Raw genomic sequence first — 24,033 nt, 5'->3', positions numbered from 1 at the left:
AGGGTTAACATATTTCCAAGCAGTCCTGTGTTGGCTGGAACTATCTTCAGTTTTGAATTACTATCCCTGGTATTCACAACCATTGCCAGTATTGCTGGTTGCCAGATGAACTGTTTTTGTAAAAATTAAAGAAAAACAGCATTACCTGCCAGAAGGGGACGCTATGCACAACTAGCAGAAAGCCACATCTTTCTCAGCTTAGCCTCTTCTCTCCCAGCAGGAGCTTGAGCCGGCAAGACTGCCACCAAAGCAGCCAGGAAAAGGATGTGCTATATTCTTTCTCACAACGTTCCCAATGAAGACAGTGACTGACAAATGGGTGCAATCCAGCTAATAATCCCCACCCGCTAGATTCTGGTTTGAAATAGATATGGAAACAGAAATGAATAATGAAGACAGAAGAACCAGGAGAGATGCAGAAAGAGGTAGAGGAGAGTGAATACACAAAACCATATACACAGCCCCTTTGTCTACTTCCAGAGGGCATAAAAGAAAGAGTTGAAAGATTAGACACAATGGAGAAACAAAGAATTTCCTTTTTCCATTCCCTTTCCTAGTATGCACCATCTCCAGGAAAAGTACTCCTCCTCCAGTCTTTTCTTAAAGTGCCACAGGGAACAAAAAAAAAATTACTTTTCATCCTTTCCTAGAGATCTTGAAACTTGAGCAAGACAAACCTGCTAGCACATTTGCCCAAGGTGAGGGGTAAAGGTGCAAAGAAGAGATTTGGCAACATAACATGAAAAATAAGGGTTTTCTTTCCATACATGCATATTTTCAAATTGGCTGCTAAAAGCTCCCAAGCAAAATATTGGTATATAAAGTGCAAGAGAACTATCCAGGACAAATACATGAATTTTGTAAACCTCCAACATCAGTAGTTTGCCTTGTATCGTAAGGAATCCTATTCCAACTTCGTTACACCTTCTGTAGATGCTATGCTAGATCTCTGATCATTCTTGACCCTGTTCTTTATACTTTTACTGGTTTTCCTTCTTTTCTTTTTTTTAAAAACTCTAAGTAGACTTATGCAGTATATGGTAAAGCAATTGATTTAAGTAGGAACAGATTGTCTTCTGTCTGAAGACACTGAATAGTAATATAGCATTTTCACACAGCTATCTACAGTAACTCCAATATCCACCTCCTTACTGGTAATAGCCAATTTCGATCCAGTGAAAATGAACCCTTGGAAATGTAATTCTCACCACCACCACATTCATTGCTTTGCATTTATTACTATTGAGTTTCTTTAGTCATTGTATTGACTAGTTACTTTTGTTTTATTATTCTGCAGTGTCTTAGTGTCTTCACTATCCTGAAATTTTGGATCATCAAGCTCTGTCATTCCTCCTCTTTTTCGAATAATTTCCAAAACTGATCTCCACAGAACTCCACTGCTAGCTTTCCAAAGCTATGGAAGCTAACTATCTATTCTTCTCTCCCACTCATTATGTTTAACTCTGTGACTAAAAGAAAACTCATATCCATTAACAGCTTTAAAAAAAACCCCAAACAAACCAACCACAAACAAAAAAAACCCACAAAAAACCACCAGAGGCTTTGGTGATAGTTGAACAACACTTTTCTGAAATTTAAAACAATATAAAGACTCAATCAGCAACATACACTGTATGTATTTATTCCTTCAAAGAAATCTCACTGATTTGCAAGGCATGACTTTCATCTCCTAAAGGTACAATTATTCTGCCTCATCCTATTCATCCATGTGTTCACTAAATCCATTCTTTAATAAAAGTGCTAATGAGTCTGTCAAGCACTGAAGTCATATTTACATTAGTATTACATTCCCAGAACAGGCTTTAAATATTTACAGTAGGTGTCCAATTTCTTTCTTCTCCCCCTGCAACCCCTCCAATTAGAAGAAATAAGAATAAAACCTTTCCTACAATATTAAAAGAATAACATATTTCATAGCTGTGAAGAACAGAAGACCTAATTTCTGTGGGAAATTTCTTCAGAAGAAAGAGTCCCCAGAAGAATCGCTGATTAAGGATATTGAGAAAGTTTAACAGTGATATACCATACTACGTAGATTCACTATTTACAGGAGATATGCTTCTTCGCTCCTCCAGAATAAATAAAGTACAAAGACCAGCCAATATGCAGCAAGAAATTAGCTAGCACTGCCTGGGAGATCTCACAAGGACCATCTTATCTGGCACCTATTAATACACCTCAGCATTGGATGGCCAAAATATAGAGAAAAGGTATACAGCAGTTACACAAACATTCCTTTTCTATCTCAGGTTCAGCTGAATTACAGAGAAGGTTAATGAAGAGGCCCAAGTTGGTGTACTAAATTGAAATACATGTTGGGATGATGAAATAAGTCAACAACAAAAATCATGTCTATTTGGAATATGCATAAATATTTTCAAAATGAGAGAAGAAACATGCTGACACTTTTGTTGTTATTTTGAATAAGTGTTTTGGTTTGCTGTCACTGCTCAATTTTCAAATAATATAAGGCATGTGGGTTGCATTAATTTGTTTTTTGCACTACTGCAAAGGTTGCCTCTTTATTAAAATAAACAATAAAAATACACAGATTTCACAAATGAGATGGAAGTCTCATCTGCAAGCCATATTTTTTAAAAAGTGAAAATAGCTTATTTTGCATCCTTACAAAAAAAAATTGTAAAATTCTTACGCAAGATTCAAGAGGAAAAAAATTAATCTGCAAGCCATATTTTTAAGATAGCTGACAACCTTTACTTAGAGCCTACTTTAATATTTTCCTTAAGTTGACTCAAATCCAACAAAAAGCTGCCTTTGTGATCTGTTTTCACTTTGTAACTAAAAATCTAGTGCATAAGAAAAAAAGCACATGATAACTACTTCTATTCAAGTATCTTGTCAGCGATGAAATCTTGAAAATGAAGCTGGTGATATTTTTACTGACTTTTATATTTAAGAAATACAGCTTCCTCCCCCCCCCCAATCCAAAGCAGTATTTGGTGTAAAAAAATTACTTCTGTTATCATGATAAAATAAAACAGTATGAATGGTTTTCAGTTGTTTTCTCATTCCAAATTTAAGTTGTCCAATACAACATTTCCCTGCCATATTTTTCTCTCAGTCTTCCTTACAATTCTAAGTATTCTTTTATGCTTGCTATCTAGAAAAAAATGTTATCATACTCTATACCTTTCTCATGCTGAGATTATTAAGCTTGCTCAGTTAAGATATTTTGACCCCACAAGAGGAGCAAACAGGAGACAGACTCAGGAAAACTGTTATATTAAACATGTAGTTTCTCATTTCATCATAAACGTGAATGGAAGCAATGTATCAGTGAAAATAATATTAAATGCTATGAAGATTAAGAACAGAACAGAACTCAGTCAGTGAGTATACCAACCTGCCTCCTCACTATTTTAAGGATCGTGTCAGAAAAAGGTGGTAGGTAGGAATATTTAAGGAAAGCAGGTATACTGAGGAGACACAGTTATGTGGTCTCCTGACAAGGTGTTCCTCCCTCATTCCTATTAATCGAGAATATCAAGAGCCAAGCCTCAGACCTCATAAACACCGAGAAGGGCATCCCAACAGTCATTCAGCTCATAACTTCTTCTGTATACTTTTACTCCTCCTCAGCTATGAAGACCAAAACATTTGTGTTTTGATAAAAAACTTGGTCATCATTTGCTTCTAAGGATAAGTGCATGTACATATTGGTAGATGGGCGTAAGTGAAATTCCCATGAAGTAAATTCCATTCAGAAGCAACATCTTTACCGTCTTGACTGGAGAGCAATTATATACACCAGCATTTGTTCCAGGAGTTACTTGTATTTGTTCAGACTCTCTTACTTCTTTCTGGAAGTGTAACATTGTCTTTGCTCATTATTTCAATGTTAGTGTAATGTTTTTCATTTCATAAACAGAAGGAAAGAAGTTTTTTCAAGTAAGAATTTGTTCAGTATCAAAAAATCATAATACTTCTGAAACAAAATGCTCATGAATTACCAAAGAATTATCTCCTACAAGGATACCACAGAAGAGGGAATTCCATGGAACTTCATGATTAGAAAAAAGTAAAAAGGTATCAGTGAGCATATTCAACCATCTATCATGATAGTCTTGACAGATGAGCTGGAGAAAAAGCAAATTGTAAAAGTGAAAAGTCCTGGCCTTGCAGTTACAGCAACTAACCCCTTTCCCCTCCTAATCCAATGATTGTGTAAACTTAGACTTACGTAGGCTGGAAGATACAACCAGATCTAGTGCAACCTTCTGCCCAAAGCAGCTCTACACGAAGAAGGCTGTCAGGGTTCTTGAGTTTTGAACATCTCCAAGGACTGAGATCCCATGCCCTCTCTTTGTTAACTGTTTCACCATTTTATCACTCCAGTGGTGAGTTCCCACCGCCACCCCACACAGCAAGTCAGAATTCTCCAGGATGCAATTTTTGCCCACCATCCTTCCACTGGACACATCTGAAGAAAGAACGGCCCTGTCTTCTTAGGCCATCCTAGGTAGCTACAGACAGTAATAAGGTTTGCCCTTAGCCTTCTTTCATTACGGGTGAAGAAACACAGTTCTCTTACTTTGTATATCACATGCTCCAGCCCCTAACCAGCTTGGTGGTCCTCTGCTGCATTTGCTCCAGTAAATCTATGTCTTTCCTGTACTGGGAAGCCCAGAACTGGACACAGCACTCCAACTGCAGTCCCACCACAACCAAAACGAGGGGAAGGAGCGCTTTTCTTTTTCCTGTGTTCCTTTCCATAGAGGCACTTTTTTTGTCTGATGTTCAACTTCTGGTCCAACAGGACACACAGGCCCTTTTCCACAAAGCTGCTTTCTAGCCAACTGGTCCCCAGCCTGGACTGTTGCATGGAGCTATGCCATCTGAGATACAAGACTATGCATTTGCTTTTCTTGAACTTCCTCTTAGCTCGTTTTTCTACCCTATGCAAATCCCTCTGAATACCACCTCTGCCCTCAAGTATATCATCCATGTCACCCAGTTTGGTATCATGCATAAGCCTGCAGGCACTGCATCCCATATTGTAATTTATGGCATTACTAACACACTAAACAGTACTGGTACTAGTACAGACCCCTAAGGGACACTGCTTGTAGTCAGCAACCAGCTGGATGTTCTACCACTGATTATAACCCTTTGAAGCTGACAGATCTGACAGTTTTCCACTCACTTTTATTACCCAGTTGCCCACTTCATCTCTTTCCACAGAATCACAGAATTACAGGGCTTGGAAGGGAACCTCTGGAGTACTACTCCAGCTAGCAGTTGGATCTCTAAGTCCAACTCCCCTGAAAGCAAGCAAAAGAAAAAACATTCCTTGAGGCTATGTCCAGACAGGTTTTGAGTATTTCCAAGGATGTAGACTTCACAAACTCTCTGTGCAATCTGTTCTAGTGACTAATCACTCTTACAGTGAAAAAGTTTCCTCTGAAGTATAAGCGGAGTTTCCCCTATTTCAGTCAGTGCCCACTGCCTCTTCCATCAGTGGGCACCACTACTTCCATCAGGTATTTATACACATTGATAAGATCCCCCTGAGCCTTCTCAGGGCTGAACAGTCACAGCTCCCTCACTTGCTCCTTGATGCTTCAGTCCCATAGTCATGCTCATGACCCTGCACTTGACTTCATCCAGGATGTCTGTATCTTGCACTAGGGAGCCCAGAACTGGACCCAGCACTTCAGATGGCTCTCACCAGGTCTGAGTACAGGGGAAGGATCACCAGTCGCAACCTACTGGCAACGCCTTTCCTAATGTAACCCAGGAGAGTGCTGGCCGCCTTTGCCATGATGGTGCATTGCTTGTTCATGGTCAGCTAGTGTCCACCAAGACACCAAGGTCCCTTCCTATAAAGTTGCTATCCAACGCCCAGCACAGATGGGGGCAGGGGTTTACTGCTACCCAGGGGCAGGACTTGACATTTTCCTTTATTAAACTTCATGACCTTTCCTCTCTGACCATTTCTCCAACTTGCCCACGGCCCTCTGAACGGCAGTACACCCATCTGCCATTCTCTTCCCAATTTTTTATCTCCCACAAACCTGTTGAGCACGTGTTCTGTCCTATCCTTAGCGAAGATGCTAAATACTATTGACCCCAGTATTGAACTCTGCAGTACACCACCAGTTACTGGCCTCCAGTTAGGTGGTCTTTGTGCTGCTATCAAAGCCCTTTTTGCTCAGATGTCCAGACAGTTCCTTTACCTAGTCCCTGCTACATAGGTTTGTCTGTGAGGATGCTATGGCATATGGCATCAGAAGCTTCACTGAAGTAGAGATCAACAGCCACTGCTCATCTCGCCCACCAAGCCAGTCACCCCACCACAGGCGGCCATGAGTTTAGTCAAACGTCCCTGCTTAGTGGACAAGGGAAAGGCTATGGATGTAGTGCACCTGGGCTTTAGTAAAGCCTTTGACATTGTTTCCCACAGCACTCTGCTTGAGAAACTGGCTGCCCATGGCCTGGACAAGCATACTCTTTGCAGGGTAAAAAATTGGCTGGATGGCTGGGCCCAAAGATATTTTTTGTAAATGCAGCTAAATCCAATTGGCTGCCAGTCACAAGCGGTGTTCCCCAGGGCTTAGTGTTGGGCACAGTTCTGTTTAACATCTTTATCAATGACCTGGACGAGGAGATTGAGTGCACCCTCAGCAAATTTACAGGTGACACTAAACTGGGTGGAAGTGTTGATTAGAAGAAATCATTAGAAGGTCTGGTACTTCAGGATACAAAATTCCATGCAAAATGATCATACTAAAAGAAAGACCTATTGAGCTCCTTAGGCTGGGCTACTCTAAAATCATCAATTACCCAGTCCTGAGCAAAAGCCCTCTCTCATCTATATTGCTATTACTTTCATGATTTTTGTTTTAAGGCCACAGTCTGTGAAAACATCCTTCAGACTTAAGCTCTACCTTTACAAAACAATTTGGCTTTCAAAAGCTTGACAGTAATACTAGAGTTCATACTTTACTTCTCTTCGTATCTTGCTAAAATATAAAGTTCAGAAAACAAATTAGAGGAAAGTATTATTTTTTCTTGTATCTCTTGTACTAAACCCATTAGTCTATGATAAATATTGTGGTTTAAGTGTATTTAACAAAAAACATTATACCGACTTTTCTGTTTCTCCAGTCATAATTTTCAGGATAGAGAACGGATCTTTCCAAGTCATTTAACAATGGTGGTATCCAACTGCTGCTCATTCCTAACAACTTTTCCTTCAAGCACTGCAAATAGCCTTTCTTCCATAACTCATTAATGGGTATTCTCTAAACATGATATTGCTATAGCAACACCTGCCATAATACCAAGGTTTCTATTGTCAGATAAAGGTAAAAACTACTCCTAAATACACAGTAAAGCCACATAAAATTGTATTAAGACCTAATTTCAGCAAAGAAATTTAAACAATTCAAGATAAGCTTCATGTTGATAAGAAATCACTAGACTATCAGTTATTTTTGTGTAAAAAAACCTTTAAAAATATCATAGCTTCGTAAATATGGTAAGAAGTACTCTACAATGGAGAGTTAATCCATTTTGACAGTCTCATCAAGCCTGACAAACAAGTAAAAAAATTCCTGTAAGTATACACAATTTTGTATTTTAAAAAAGTAGTATTGTAGCAAAAGAATTAGAAAGGATCTTACTGTTCTTTTTTCCCATCTTTCATGAATTGTTATATATTTTATACAGTATTGGCAAAACAGAATCTGAAGGACACAAAAAACAGTGTACTACTCCAATAGTTTCAGAACTTCTGCAAACAATTAACCCAGTTCCTGCATCCACGTAGCTGGAATTTTTAACTGGTCTCACTTCCCACAATGTTTACTTCTGATTGTTGTGCTTGAGACATTATTAATTTATTTGCCGATTAAGTTACTTTTAATCTCCAGTTCTAACAATGCAACCATATAGAATCAAAAATTAAATGTCGTTCCAACAATAACACAACAATATATGCTATCTGCAAATTAAATAACAAAGTTTCTTAAATACAGCCCAGCATCAACACTTCCTAGGTTTTCAATAGGTGCAGAACAGCGCATGTGTGAGTTTGTACAGGATATTAAAAAACAGTAGACATAGACACAGTATTTAACCTGAAAAGTAAGCATCTAATTATGTCCCACTCCTGGGAAACAGTATATTTACAGTAAAATTATGCCAGCAGGGTTTGCTTTGAGTCCCCCTGATGACAAGAAAAAAGCATCCCCAAGACTTAGTGATAAGACAAGAATTACCAGATAATAGCAAGCATTTTCTCCTTCCTATAATATCAGATTGTAATTAGTAAAGATCCACACTACAAAGAGAAGTTAAGGTCTTGTAACTGAAAGTTCAGATTTGTCTCACTCAGAAGGACAGCAGCTCTTACAAGTCCTGCTGAGCTGCAGGCAGCCAGCCTCTAACAACAGATGCACCATCAGGCAATGCATTTTTTTTTTCTTTTTTTGTAACAGTCTCTATGAAACATAATAGTTGTTCCATGAAGTGGCAGCAGCCATACTGAAACACTGTGCTGAGCAAGAAACAGATTACCCAAGTAAATGAACTAGTACAAAAGGTTTGTGGGTTTACAAACAGCTGAATGAAGAAATAAGGTGGCAAGGAATTCTCCCTTATTGGGATTTCAACCACTCAGATTTTTTTTCCTGAGTAAGAGAAACTTAAGCCATCGCATTGAAAACCTTGGTAAGACAGACAACAGTGTCAAGGTTCCAGGATTTCAGTCTATCTTCCCTGAGCCTGAAACAAATTCCCTATGAAATGCAATCTTCCTCTCGTGCCTTCTGAGTTCATCAGGATACATAAAGTCCTTCACAAAAGACCCTGTTCATGCCACATGCCAGGAGTCCCCAGAGGTCTTTTTTTTTTTTTTTTCCTTGGATATGTGGTAGGGGAAAGGTGGTCTGGATCTCTTCCTGACTGATGGAAGAAAAATGCATATTTAGAAAGAGGTGTGCTGCCTTTGGCAACTGGGAAAAAAAAAAAAATCAGAAAAAAATTGTACTGTTTCCCTTTTCTTTCAAAGACCTATTTTCTTCAATCTACAGCAACCCTTCATGTCTCTGTCCAATGAATTACGAAGTTCTAGAAGTTGTAAGTAGCCATGTCAAGAAATCTTCTAGTCTGAAAATACACATGTTGTCAAGACTGGTGTAACATCCACTTTCTGGCTCCAAAGCACTTTGGCTGGTGTAATTATTTTTGTTGGTTTTTGTCTTTTCAACTGAACTTCTCTTTGCAGCTTGCTATACTACTCAACATACAGTAAGAAAGAATGCAGACATTCTTTCTTACATAAAACATGTAAGAAGAAGTTTATGGGCTATTTCTTCATGTTACATGGAAAACTACCAACTCCTATATTCTGCACACTGTTTTGAAAGGATATGCATCTCACCTGACAAGTGTTTGGGATCCACACACTGAAACTGCTGGAATAGTCTGAGCAATACAAGCCTGCTCTAGGTTGCAACTTTGTAGATCGCTTACCAATTTACCTTATTAACCATTTCTATTCTGTCCATTCTTTCCTAAAAATTCTAAAATATCCATTCAGTTACGCCAGGAGTTCTTCATGAATCCTACGAGCAATAACTTAAGACAAAGTGTTGCTGGGAGATGTTATACCAATATAAAATCTCCCACTATCTCAAGTAACATCAATGAAAGTGAAAGCTGTCTTGTCACTTTTCCATGCTGAATGAGGAATATTTCTACACCAACTCTAAAAAGCCTAGTCTAGAAATCAACAGTGGTGAAAAAATACGTAAACAAGTAATGCCTTTTAGGCTGTGATTCATAAGAATTGGGATTTTTTCTTTCATCTAAGAAACAAACTGTAGAGCTAGTATCTATTTGTTCATTTTTAAAGACTAAAAAACCCCAAGAAAACCAATCTTTTTGCTATAAAAATATTACTAATATAAGAGTGCATTTTTTTAACAATACAGACCACTTACAGCACAACTTCCAATAACTGAGTACGTTTACTAGCTATTTGCCTGAGAAATGGGGGAGCTTTTCCTCTTTCTCAGCTGCTCACATTGAAAACTCCTCTCTTTCTATAAACTATTTCAAAGCAAAATTTGTTTGCCTTCAGCTCTCCAGGTTACAGATCTATCCTCCCTTGACAGTTGCTCTTAAAGTTAACACAAATCCTGCACTCATTAATGCCAAGTGAAGAAACAGCTTGAATGTAGTTGGCCAATACAGTCCTGGTCGCAGGAGGCCTAAAGGTGTCTTTAAAAGATGTCTGGCCTTAAAAGATGGCTGCATGAGCCAATCCTGGAAGGAAAAGCACAATGTGGACAAAGTGAATGCTTCTGGGAGATGTGTGCAGAACAGATCTTGCAGTGAAACCCTCTGAGAAGCACGCACAGAAGCCCTGTAAAACATGGGCTTGTGAGCTCAGTGCTGCACCACACCTGATCACTTGACATATACTCTTACAAACTGAGAAACATCTCCAGAATCCTCACCATGCTCAAATAGACACATAAAAAAATAACAATTACAAGACCAAGTTTAAGACTTGATGGTGAGCCAGAAAAGCAGAATGCCTGAATATGACTGTCATGTTGCTTGAGCAGTGCTTTACCTTTTAATACAGTGCTGCCCATTTTCTTTTCCCCTTTACTGAGTTAGCAGGACTCTCCTTATTCTAAATACTGTGCTAAATACCCCTATGATTCCACCTGATGAAATCTGCCACAAGGCACGTCTAAATGCGTCAATGAAGCCTTTCCAGTTACCAGCTTTTTTGAAGAATAAGATCTGTGCAAGGATAAGGAAAGATTTTAAAGAAAAAAGAAAGAAAGGTTAAAAAAACCCCAAACCAGTCATTTTATGTGAAAAGTTTTCTTGTCCTATACAGGACTTGTGCTCAAGCCTTATAACTGGAATTCACACCTCATTTAAACACACATAATTGTAAGCAGTATCAGTTAAAATTGAGATACGACTAAGTACAAAACATTATGAAGATATAAAATTTCTGAAGCATTTGCTGATATGTCATAAGATTCAAAAACTGTATCAATTGACAGCAATGCTAAAGATAAAAAAAGGTCTGACTCAAGCGCTACCAGTCCCTTGCAGCTAAAATTTCACACTACTACAGAACTTTGAAGTCGAAAGTAAAACACAAGTAGCATCATACTTAAAGCTAAGAGAACTGACAACAGGATACTGTATTGCTGGGTGCACAAAATAGCTTCCATACTCCTGAATGGCAAGAAAACTTTAATTTCTGCGCTTTAACTGTTACAGTAAAAACTTCAAGCACCATACATTTCTAAACAAATCCATGTTTAGCCTGGCAAGCTTAAGACTCAAATTGTCTAACACCTTGACAGATGCAGCAAAATGGAAATATGCAAATATTTATAATTTTCCAGCTGTGTTATAGTAATGACCAGGCTGCCTCTGGAAATGTTTCAGTTAAGTTTCAGTAATGCAGTTCCAGGAAACAGATGAAGCTTTTTGTTACTAAAATTAATTGCCTCTAATATTTAAATATCTAAGAATGGTATTACCTTCATGGCATGGATTTCTTCTATTAATCTCTCAACTCGTTTTTGGTTCTTTAATTTCAAGTCTTCGGAACCCCTGCAAATGAAGTCTGTCTTTATTAAAAAAGAATGGGTTTTATTCACTGTATTTTCCCCATTTGTATCTATGCAAATTGAATAATATTTTTTGCTATAGAACCTTGCAGACAACTGCAGTCAGAAAACGCTGCACAACTTAGGTTCAACACCAGAATAACATAAAAGATCAAGTCTGATACTTTTAGAAGTGCTGTAAAAGGTTCTGTAAGTGATTTGGATTAGCTTCCAATACACTAAATCCCTTTAAGAAAATGTTATCCCAATTCTGTTTAACGAAACTACTTTTTAGTTAGTATTTTTAGTCTATCTAAAGTGATGTAAAAATAAGAAAAATGTAATTCAAACATCATAGTGCCTTCAGTTTTAAATATAATACATGTTTCTCCTAATTCTCCACTTCTGAGGAAACAGTTAAGATACTGTCTCATTTATAATCACACAAACAAGAAAACTGGTACTTAAAACTGACTTTTTCAACTTTAATTTCCCGATGTGTCTGGTTAGTCTGCGAATAGTCAGGACTCTGGCCTTCTTCACATCTTTTCTCATCTTCACAACCTGTCAGAAACATAGAAGACATAATGTTTGCTTTCCTTCATTAGTTTCCATATACAATACTTTCATTACATTGACTTAAAATTTTAGAAATTACTTCAACAAAAAGAACTGGTTTTGAAAACAGAGTACATTCCCCTGCTAACCAAATCTGAGTTCAAATTAATTCAAATTTCATTTAAAATCAAACTGCTTCCATAAACATCAGAGGAAGAACAACCAACAGTCTAAAAATGTGTTTGAGGTCTAAACAGAAGACAAGACATTCCTAGCTAGCCATACTTTAGCTCAGTCTAGTTCTAAGAATAATATTAGAGATTTGAAAGACTCACCTTTTGCCTCCACTTCGTTTATTTTTGTCCCGGTGAAACAGCACCAGTACTTTTCCATTAGTACATAATATGTAAAAGCATTTTTGTTACAAAACATTTTGAAAGGTTAAGGAAAGACTCCCAAACTAAACATTATTTATTATAGAACAGAATTTGAGATATGAAAATCTTTTCATGTATTTGATTTTTATTGAAAATAAAATCAAAGTGATTTCCAACTCACTGTAGTATCTTTCAACTTCCTATCCTACCTAGTACTCTCTTCTTGAAATGTTATTTCAAAGTAGACAGTATTAAAGAAACCTTGACAGTGATGGTTTGGTCTTATTTCTTGCCCCAAAATAAAAGAAACAAACAGAATTCTAATTATTATTAGACAGATGGTACAAACATATGAATCTTTACAACAGTTCGTTATTAAATGCCATCATGGGAAACTCAGACCTAGGCATTGTCTTGTCAATGATGCACATTTTGGAGACACAGGGAGTCAATGGTGACTTATAACCTTGCTTTTTTACAACTTTTCTACTTCACTTAACAGCAGAAACCACATGCCAAAAAGCACCTGTGCCAAGTCTCTGCTAGACAGCAGCACTGCTTGGGTCTCCATCCACTAAGGGAGAAATTCTTAACATTACCATTTGACATCTGAGCATGTAAACATTTATTTTTATAAAATATTGAATGGAATTATCACAGCTGGTATTATGGCTTCTTTTAAATGGAAGAAAGAAAACAGAGCACGTTCTGGCTGAATACCTCTTAGATACTATGTTCTAACAGTTTGGCACTTCAGATGCAAGCTGGGTATGTCTTCTTAGAAAGTTTGGAGAGGGGGGTTGTTTGATATTAGTTTTGCTTGGTTTATTAACCATTAAAAACACCCACAAGCTACAAACATATTTAATTTAAATAGTTCATATGTTACATTTTAGTTACTGTGTAGCCAAACACCAAGTATTCTTAACTTTCTCTCAAAAAATATTTTTTAATGTATTTTTAGTAGAAATATTAGTGCAGGCATAACATGTTTCCGGGGCCTACAAGAGCCAAAACCCAGCTTCACCTGCTGAAAGCCAATGAAGGCTGTATAGACATAATTCGCTCTGGCAGACTAGAAATATCAATTCATGTAATCCACAGTCACTTCTTTCACATGGGACAGTATGCATCGGCTGTGTTCTTGGAAGTACTCATAAAGTTCTCAAGAAAGCAGTCAGCTGTTTGGGACAGAAATCAAAAAAGTTTTGCTTTAGATTTACAGTGTGCCTGAAACAATGGGGCTTAGACCACCAGGGTGGCTCCTAGGGCTCACTGAACTACCCGCCTCTCATGTTACAAAATGAGATAGGCAACTTCCGCTTGAGTAAAAAAAAAAAAAAAAAAAAAAAAAAAAAAAACCAAACCCATCCCCCCCCCCCCCCCCCAACCAGTAGTAGATTTTGAAAAACAATACTTATTATGAATAAATAGTTGTTAAGATATTTTTTATAACTAGGTTAAGGAAAGACAACAAGAACAGGAAAAGTTTTTGCACCAAAACTTAGAAAGGCTGCAGTATTAAGTCAGGATCAGACTAACCCATGCTTTAAGACCGGGCAATACAGGTTATCAATCTACTAAGAGGTTGCAGTAAATACAAAAGAATAATTATAAACACAGCCAAATCTCAATGCAAATGATTTCTTCTATCAATAGGAACACATTCTAGGATTCCTGGAAATTCAGGAAGCCTGCAATTGTAAGCAGAAATAACCACTTCAAGGATTTTTTGCAACAAAGAATGCTTTCCTTTGTTGAAGGGATTTCTTTATTCTGTTGGAAAGCATTATCTACAAGGCAATTAAATCATTAGTATTTATTAATATTAAGAAATATATGTGTTTAGTAATGATAATAAATATTTATTAATTACAATTTTTAAAAGGAAGAATAGAGAATATAAAAGTATCGGTGATATATAAATTACTAAATCTAAAACAGATCATAGGGGAAATGAACTCACTTTTAAAAAGCAGCCAAGGTAGTAACACTCTCTAGCCTCAAAGCACAAAAGCTATGGTTAAGAATAAGAATCACTTCCATTCTGCAGTGTGCCTTGCACAGTACACTATAAGTACTGATATTACTACATATCCTAAACAAAGATGAAATACAAAAAAATTCTATGGCTGCAGGCACTCCACAAAGAGAGGCTTCCATCACCTCAACAGCTTGCAACCTACAGTAAGCACTGCCACAAAACATGACCTCTACCAGCCAACTGCACATGAGCCATTTCAAGCCACAGTAGCTGCTGCTGTTTCAATAGAGAAGGGGCAAACATGGGTACAGCATGGGACCAGCAGATTACTAGCCAGACAAGAACTAAAAACCCTCTCCTGCAATTTGCTTTTGCCCAAGGAATGTGCATTACTGAAGGGTATTACAACAGGAATTGCTCACTTCAGCACAATCTACGTTCACTCCCAGTACTCACCGCTAGTAGCAGCAGTATTTGGCAATAAAAAAAGCCCTGATGTGGATGGATGGGTACACGTGGCATGGTAAAAAGTAACAAGAGGGTATATATATATCAAACCAAGAAAGTGACTTCCAGCAAACAATGAACCTCACAAGTGTATGTTTAAAGGCATCACAAGTACTGTATTTAACCCAGAATTTTCAACTGAGGAAGGGAGAAACCAACAGCTTCAGCCACTTTGTTGCCTTACTCCAGGTTGCTCCTGCTTCTGAAGGGTGAATAACCATTCCCAGAGACTTGTCCTCTTGTGTGGTAGTCCAATCAAGCCTTCCTCAACCCTCAACATGTCCAAGCCCTCCTCATGCCCAAGCAGGGGGAACAAAGGGAGGGAAACTGACACAGGATTGTTTAATTGTACCTCTGATCTCTAAGTTTCCTTCTATTTTTTTTTTTTTTTGCAAGAAAATAGTTTAATTTGAATACTGATATTTCAGTCATAGTTACAAATTACTTAATTTCAACTAACAAAATCTTGAAAGAGCTCAATCAGTGCCTGAATCAGTGTTGGACTTACTGGAAATGGCTTCTGATCACGTACATTATCCCTTTAAGTTAATGGGATATAGTTATTGTATATAATACAAGACAAAACATATTGTAATAGAATAGAAAGTTGATTTAAGAGCCTCCCACACAAGTTAGCTGTTGTAAAAAAAACTTTTATGAAAACTTTCAAGTTTCTTGAAGAGAAACCTAAGGTATTTTTCAATGAAAGAACCAAAAAATTATCTGATTTAGGTTCCAAAACTCTAACTCATTACAGAACGGTCCTCATACTGGCAATGGCCACAACACACCAAGCAGTGTGGACAAAATGACAGTATAAGCACAATATTACATTCAAATTCACATGACTAGTCAAAGGCATTTGCCTTCACATTTTTAAGACAACAGCAGCAAAGTTCTCAAAGGAACACTACATTGGAATAAAATGTTATACTTGGCCACTTCTGAAACTTGTTTTGAGGTCTGTTCAGGCAACATGCCTCCAAACTAAGCTAGTGTTCAGCCAATTAGAAAAAAATAAAGGAAAGTGTGACTAAAGATTTGTAGATGTATCAAGAAAAGTATGTGTCTACTCTGAACTATAGTATCAACCATACTTGATTAAAAAAAAAAAAAAGTCCCCCAAACCAAACCATTCTTCAAAAAATATCAATCCAATGGATTAAGAGAAAAAATAAGTAATAACATGTTTCTACCCACGACTTGTTTAATATATTCTATTCAAAAACACTAAGATACTAGAAGAACCATGTAGGTTTACAATATGAAAAGTGTTTTTTTCATGTTACCATGTACAAAAGCTAGTACTGTACATGAAAATACCTCAAAGACCCAGAATGTCTTAAATTCTTCTTAACTCAAAGTTAATAGAAGTTTACTTATGCAGTCAGCCCCGGCTATCCAAAATGCATGAAAGCCAATAAACTGATGGCCATGTCTTTTTCCTCTGAGCAGCCTGGAGCACATACAACTGTTCTCCTTGGGCTTCAGCCCACGAGGTGCTGAACATTTTGGTCCTGACCCAATAATGCACTTAAATTATTAAATCCTTAAACAACCAGCACTAGACAGACTGGATTTTCTTCATCTACTTCTGCTTTATGCCAGCACACAGTCTAGTCCTAGTTCTTGTACAAGTAACCAGAAAAGACAAATCATTCTGTTCTCCTCAAGGAAGGACACTGCACCTAACCTCATCCAGTGAAAAAATTCACTGTAAGAATTTATAGTGTTCTGAAATATCTATAATGCTATACAAACACACACCAATTAAAGAAAGGTCTCCCTCCTCTCCCCCAGTGTGGTGAAGTCTCTCCTATATGATGACTGGCTTCAAGGTCCAGACACAATTGCAAAAAAAATTTCATTTACAGTTGAAGATATCATTCCTAAGCAATATTCTGTAATTTTACATTGACATGTCTAAATCCACTTTGCAATATAAGGTCTCTTATGTCTTTTCTGTCACTTGATGCCTGAAAAGAATTAAAAAAGGGTAGTTCTGAGTTTGCTTTTCTGCTTCAGTTTCTCCCTGTTCTCTCAAGCCTAACAGGCTTTATTCGACATGAAGGTCACACCTGAGAGTGACATGACAATGAGAAAACATCAAGAATCAACCTTGTAAACTCTGTCTCAGGAAAGAATCTATTTTAAATATAACTGATCGAATCCCTACCAACAAATTACCACATACCTGCACAAATTGGGTCCAGTGAATGAATGCTAGTGATAAATGAAATTGTAGGTACAAGCTATACCTCAGTCCTAGTGGAGCCCTTTCATGCCAAGAGAACCCCAGCAGGTTGAAATAAGAGTCTGATCGATTAAGATCAGAATGGCTCAAAGCAAAAGGAAAAAAATTATTTCCATGTGCCCGAAGGTATAGAACAGCTTTTTGATTTTACTGTATTAAGAAATTTGCTTCCAAACTCCCTCAAGTTTAAGCAGCATTGCTAAAGTAGAAAGGGAAAATGTCACTAAGCCCACACCAAATCCAGTTGTGTATGTTGCTTGAATTACACATCAACAAATGTTAAAGCAAGAAATCCAGCTTAAGAAAAATAAAAAGAAAGTGAAATGTATTTGAGTATTCAATGTCTCTCCAATACCTACAAGAAAAACATGGAGCTAAGTAATGTTTCAGTTCTCACTGATCTTCCCTTTCCTTGTTTTAGGACGCACCAAAAGCATTGGTTCAATTTTATAGTTACTTGGCAGTCTTCTAACCAAGAAATTACCATGGCAACAGAGTATTCTAAACGTTAATTTTTGGTGCTATTTGGCAACAGAGTGTTCTAAAATTAAAAACACCTGCAGCTGGATCTCATATTAGCCAGAACTAACAATAGTACATAATCTTTTGAGTGAATAATCTAAGCGAAAAAATGTTTCTGGAACTTCATTACAAATATTTCTCTCTATTATCTGGAATGTCAGCTTGAAAGATCTAACGATTTTTAGATTCTTAGGAAAAGTTAGGAATTGCCAAGTTTACTTTTTTTCTTTTTTAGAAAAAGAATCACTATATTACAGTATATATTTCATACATGTCAAAATATCTGGAATTAGCCAGTCTTAGACTTATTACAGCTTCATGTATTTGCATTGTAAAAACATAAGTAGGGAGGTAAAGGCAACAAGAACAAAGTAAATGCACTTATGTGGACTACCAGGGTTCAGTTGTTCAATTCCAAGACAGTTTTAAACAAATATATATCCACAAAAAAGAAAAAACCCACACGTCTTCACCATACAAAAGCCAAAACAAGGTGTTTTCAGCCAGATCAGTTTCCTGAACTGTTTCCCCTTATGGTTGGTCACATGAATGCTAGCTAGTTCCAGGACCAAATAGCAAAGTGAAAATGTACAGAATGAGACAGAGAGATAGGCTGCAACAAACCAAACTACAATCAATGAGCTATCCCTGATCAAATCCCAGCATAGAGAGTGCTAAGAAAAACACAGTTTCTTCAGCTAGCATCTGTGCCATGCCAATGTAGCATTAATCTTGCCTTTGCCACCTTCAGATACATGCAAGCAGGTTTGAACCAAGGGGACTGAAGTATATCACAATACAGGTAACAGAATGTAGACATGTTCATGAAACTCAAGGCAACATTTTCTGGATTAAAATATAGCACCCTGCTGTCCAAAGCAGACAGAAGCACTATCACTAGCTGGAGGCAACTGCAAAGCAAAACTCCCACTGCCTCTCCAGCCTCTGGGCACCCCCCTGTCAGGTTCCCAAGGGGGGCTCCTAAAGATGAATGGGAAAATTCCCCCCTGCTTCTGAGGGCACATTTCCACCTTTCTCACAGGAAAAGCAATGCACACACTCCTTGGGAGTTACTGTCAAACCCTTCCTCCACAGTCTGTCCATGCTGCTTACTTCGTACTTTCTCAACTGAAGCACTGAAATACAAGTTTCTTTTTTCAATGTAGCACCGTATTTCCTCCTGTATGGAGCACAGTTGTCATGTCTAGCATAAATTCTCCAAGTAGAAACCACAATGAGTACTCGGACAGCTAGCAAAGATCATTTTCATCTAAAGGTTTTGAAAAGCAATTCCAAATATCTCAGATAGTTGGGAGGGAGTAAGACTAGTCTAGAATTACTTGCTCATTGCCAAAGACCAAAATTTAATGGATTTACTGCTTCGAAGTCGGTGTTTCATTGTATGGAGTCAGGCTCTATGTAGTACTTCAGAAAGCATTTGAGCTCTCAAGTCCAAACCAGGATCATGAGCTGGCTAGACACATTTATAAACCCTAAATAAACAGCAGTAGATGTAAATGTCCAGATAAGAAGTAACTGTGATAAACTAGCCCAAAGATGCTATTTTACATAAATCAGCACATAGGTCACCACATGGAAATAAAAATTACACAAGTCTTCCAAAACGGAGGAGTTACCTGAAGTCAACTTCTAACCCTGTATATAATTGATCAGCTGGATAGGAGTCTGAAAACCCCCAGCTAGCACTCTGCTAAAAGTATTTCCATGGAATGTTGCAGGGGGATGTGACCAAGGCAGTCAACACAGCCAAACTCAAATCAATGGATTTCTATGTCTAGTATTTCTTAATTAGACCAGGGCTCTAGCTAGAAGAGACATGTGAATTTCACATCTCCTTATGCCTGGATTTCACAGGAAGACAGCAATAGCAGAAGCTACAGTAGGGACATAAGAATTATCAGGATGAAAAATTATGAGAGTGGTGAGGGGTTTTTTGTCTTTTTCTCTTCAAATGGTGAACTTTTTAACAGCAGATGAAAAAAACCAAAAAGCTCTGCTCCCATGGCAACATTATTAATCTCTATATTACTTGCCTAATTTGAAGCATAACACCATACCTTGACTATAGTGACTCACAAACTGTGTAATTTTTTGCATTAATTATACCAATCAAAAACCTTATTCAAACCCATAGAGTTGAACTGCTATCATGAAAAGAAAATTGTGGCAAAACCAGGTATGACATCCTTCACATAAAGTCAGAAATGCAACAACAGTATTTCCAGTATTAATTTGGGGAGTGGTGTGATTGCTTTGGCTTTGGTTTTTTTTCTTCCTTTAAAGAGGCACCATCATGTTACTGCTTCTCTTCTTCCACTTCAAGTAAGATAGGCACCTTTCTGTAAAAACTGCACACTTAAAAAAAGAGTCAGAGGCCACAATAAGGTCTCCCCAGAGCCTTCTCTTCTCCAAGCTGAACAACCCCAGCTCTCAGCCTCTTTTCATAGGAGAGGTGCTCCAGCCCTCAGATCTTTTTTTGTGGTCCTCCTCTGGACCTGCTCCAACAGGTCCATGTCTTTCCTGTATGGAGGACTCCAGAGCTGGATGCAGTACTCCAGGTGGGGTCTCACCAGAGCAGCGGGGCAGAACAACCTCCCTTGACCTGATGGCCCCACTTTCTTTGAGGCAGCTGAGGATATGGTTGGCCTTCTGGGCTGCAAGTGCACATTGCCAGCTCACATCCAGTTTCTCATCCACCAGTACCCCCGAAGTCCTTCTCCACAGCGCTGCTCACAATCCTTCATCCTCCAGCTTGTAGTGATAGTGGGAGTTGCCCCAGCTCAGGTGTAGGACCTTTGCACTTGGCCTCATTGAACCTCATGAGGTTCAAAATAACAGGCTAGTAAATTGCGCCTGATTAAATGTGCATTTCAAGCATCCTTATACCATTCTTCTGGTCAACCAGTTGCCCTTTATATGCCACAGATCACTTCCAAAGAACTACATGACTCTGGCATTCTGTGATCATCCATCCCTCATCGACAGGCCTTCATTATCCTATGGCCAAACAGCAGGTCAACTGTTGTACTGCCCCACTCAGACTAGCATGCAGACATGTTTTGTCATAACATCAAGATTAATTTTCCAACTACAGCAAAGTTGCTCAGCTCCAGCTGTAAGATCAGTTTGCTGCACTAGGGTTCTAACTGGGGGTGGGATGGAAATGGGGAAATAATAAACCCTAAATAAACAGCAGTAGATGTAAATGTCCAGATAAGAAGTAACTGTGATAAACTAGCCCAAAGATGCTATTTTACATAAATCAGCACATAGGTCACCACATGGAAATAAAAATTACACAAGTCTTCCAAAACGGAGGAGTTACCTGAAGTCAACTTCTAACCCTGTATATAATTGATCAGCTGGATAGGAGTCTGAAAACCCCCAGCTAGCACTCTGCTAAAAGTATTTCCATGGAATGTTGCAGGGGGATGTGACCAAGGCAGTCAACACAGCCAAACTCAAATCAATGGATTTCTATGTCTAGTATTTCTTAATTAGACCAGGGCTCTAGCTAGAAGAGACATGTGAATTTCACATCTCCTTATGCCTGGATTTCACAGGAAGACAGCAATAGCAGAAGCTACAGTAGGGACATAAGAATTATCAGGATGAAAAATTATGAGAGTGGTGAGGGGTTTTTTGTCTTTTTCTCTTCAAATGGTGAACTTTTTAACAGCAGATGAAAAAAACCAAAAAGCTCTGCTCCCATGGCAACATTATTAATCTCTATATTACTTGCCTAATTTGAAGCATAACACCATACCTTGACTATAGTGACTCACAAACTGTGTAATTTTTTGCATTAATTATACCAATCAAAAACCTTATTCAAACCCATAGAGTTGAACTGCTATCATGAAAAGAAAATTGTGGCAAAACCAGGTATGACATCCTTCACATAAAGTCAGAAATGCAACAACAGTATTTCCAGTATTAATTTGGGGAGTGGTGTGATTGCTTTGGCTTTGGTTTTTTTTCTTCCTTTAAAGAGGCACCATCATGTTACTGCTTCTCTTCTTCCACTTCAAGTAAGATAGGCACCTTTCTGTAAAAACTGCACACTTAAAAAAAGAGTCAGAGGCCACAATAAGGTCTCCCCAGAGCCTTCTCTTCTCCAAGCTGAACAACCCCAGCTCTCAGCCTCTTTTCATAGGAGAGGTGCTCCAGCCCTCAGATCTTTTTTTGTGGTCCTCCTCTGGACCTGCTCCAACAGGTCCATGTCTTTCCTGTATGGAGGACTCCAGAGCTGGATGCAGTACTCCAGGTGGGGTCTCACCAGAGCAGCGGGGCAGAACAACCTCCCTTGACCTGATGGCCCCACTTTCTTTGAGGCAGCTGAGGATATGGTTGGCCTTCTGGGCTGCAAGTGCACATTGCCAGCTCACATCCAGTTTCTCATCCACCAGTACCCCCGAAGTCCTTCTCCACAGCGCTGCTCACAATCCTTCATCCTCCAGCTTGTAGTGATAGTGGGAGTTGCCCCAGCTCAGGTGTAGGACCTTTGCACTTGGCCTCATTGAACCTCATGAGGTTCAAAATAACAGGCTAGTAAATTGCGCCTGATTAAATGTGCATTTCAAGCATCCTTATACCATTCTTCTGGTCAACCAGTTGCCCTTTATATGCCACAGATCACTTCCAAAGAACTACATGACTCTGGCATTCTGTGATCATCCATCCCTCATCGACAGGCCTTCATTATCCTATGGCCAAACAGCAGGTCAACTGTTGTACTGCCCCACTCAGACTAGCATGCAGACATGTTTTGTCATTAAGTAAAACATCAAGATTCATTTTCCAACTACAACAAAGTTGCTCAGCTCCAGCTGTAAGATCAGTTTGCTGCACTAGGGTTCTAACTGGGGGTGGGATGGAAATGGGGAAATAGGGACTGGGCCATTGCATGCCAGTTAGCCCCACAAGAATGCATGCTGCCCCTTCTTTTTGCACTGCTAGAACTAATCTTGCATTATCCTTGGATTTGTTTGTTTTGGTAGTGCTTTGGACAACATACACTGAAAGCAATTATTTGCATACAGAAAGGTGGCACAACTTACGATAAGCTTTAAAAGCAAGCAGAAAATCAGCACCTGAGCTCACTCAAACTTAAGGTGAAAATTCTGAAGACTGCCAGCCAAGCTGATTCTATAATGTATAATTTTGCTTTTTAGTAGTTTATTTATACTTGAAGTTCTTTAAACATTACATCAATTTGTATAACTACTTTTATGTAACACTGATGTTATGATAAATTTCTTCATTTACATGCTCAAAAAATTAAGGAAAACATATCCCATCCTACATTTAAAACATACTCTGCCCGTGTCCATGTCATCTTAAAAGTCCCACTTTCTCAACTTTGTTTCAAAATTTAATTTTCAAAATTTGTTTGCTGTTCAGCGTTTCCAATTGAGTTTAATTAATGACCATTTTTGCAAAGAGGTATTGGCTTCCTAAGACACCAGAGAAAAACCTCAAGAGTGCTGAGAGCCAATACATTACAACTTTTCTCAGTTATCCTGAAAGAGCAGAACATTAAAACTGTGTGTATTCTGGAATTAAATTTGTTAACCTAGTTTCTGAGGAAATTAAGTTTGTCAGCACGTTGTTGCCTGTCAGTATCTCTCCCCAGTAACTTTTGGGCTTACTAAACAGAAACCAAGTTCGACAAACCAGCACAGGCCAGAGCTCCTACACATTTTGTGAAAACTGGTAGCCAAGTAGGAGATAAGGACTAAAATAAGCATGCCTTGCATGAAAGAAATACACAAGCAGAATTCAAATCTTTTCAGTTTTGGCTGCTGATTAGTGCATGCATACTCATTTGCCAGCACGTCTGGCTCTGAACCAGCCACAGAAACCAGTCACATCTCCTGACTGGCCAAACAGGTGGGAAAGACAGGTAGTAACAAGAGTTACTGATTAGCACTCAAAGAGAGTGTCCTGGTTTTGGCAACTCCAACACTAAAAAACTGTAGAGACAGAGTAGAACTGAGAATACCGGTATAAAGTTTTAGGGAATACTGGACTCAAAGCTGTACGACACCAGGCATCATGGGCTCTGCAACCTGAACATACAATAAGTTTTATACTTACCACATTCTTTGGACTGATTATTTTAATCTGATTATTGAAGCTTCAAGGGAAATTAGAACACTTACAGCTTGCTGAACT

General features: G+C 38.3%; 1 protein-coding gene across 1 annotated transcript in view; it reads right to left on the bottom strand.

Annotated features, from left to right (window-relative positions):
* SRFBP1 (serum response factor binding protein 1) overlaps positions 1-24,033 on the bottom strand; it is a 168,291-nt gene that overhangs the window by 35,463 nt on the left and 108,795 nt on the right. Inside the window, exons 5-7 of the mRNA XM_035892092.1 lie at positions 23,463-23,470; positions 12,109-12,199; positions 11,565-11,637 (exon numbers count right to left, since the gene is read on the bottom strand). Coding sequence (XP_035747985.1) covers positions 11,565-11,637; positions 12,109-12,199; positions 23,463-23,470 — 172 coding nt within the window. The remainder of the gene's footprint in view (positions 1-11,564; positions 11,638-12,108; positions 12,200-23,462; positions 23,471-24,033) is intronic.

Source organism: Egretta garzetta, unplaced genomic scaffold (assembly GCF_000687185.1).
Source record: "Egretta garzetta isolate BGI_Z169 unplaced genomic scaffold, ASM68718v1 scaffold473, whole genome shotgun sequence".
NCBI classification, from domain to species: Eukaryota; Metazoa; Chordata; class Aves; order Pelecaniformes; family Ardeidae; genus Egretta; species Egretta garzetta.
Note: the sequence above shows the minus strand (reverse complement) of the source record. Positions and strands in the feature narration are given on the sequence as shown.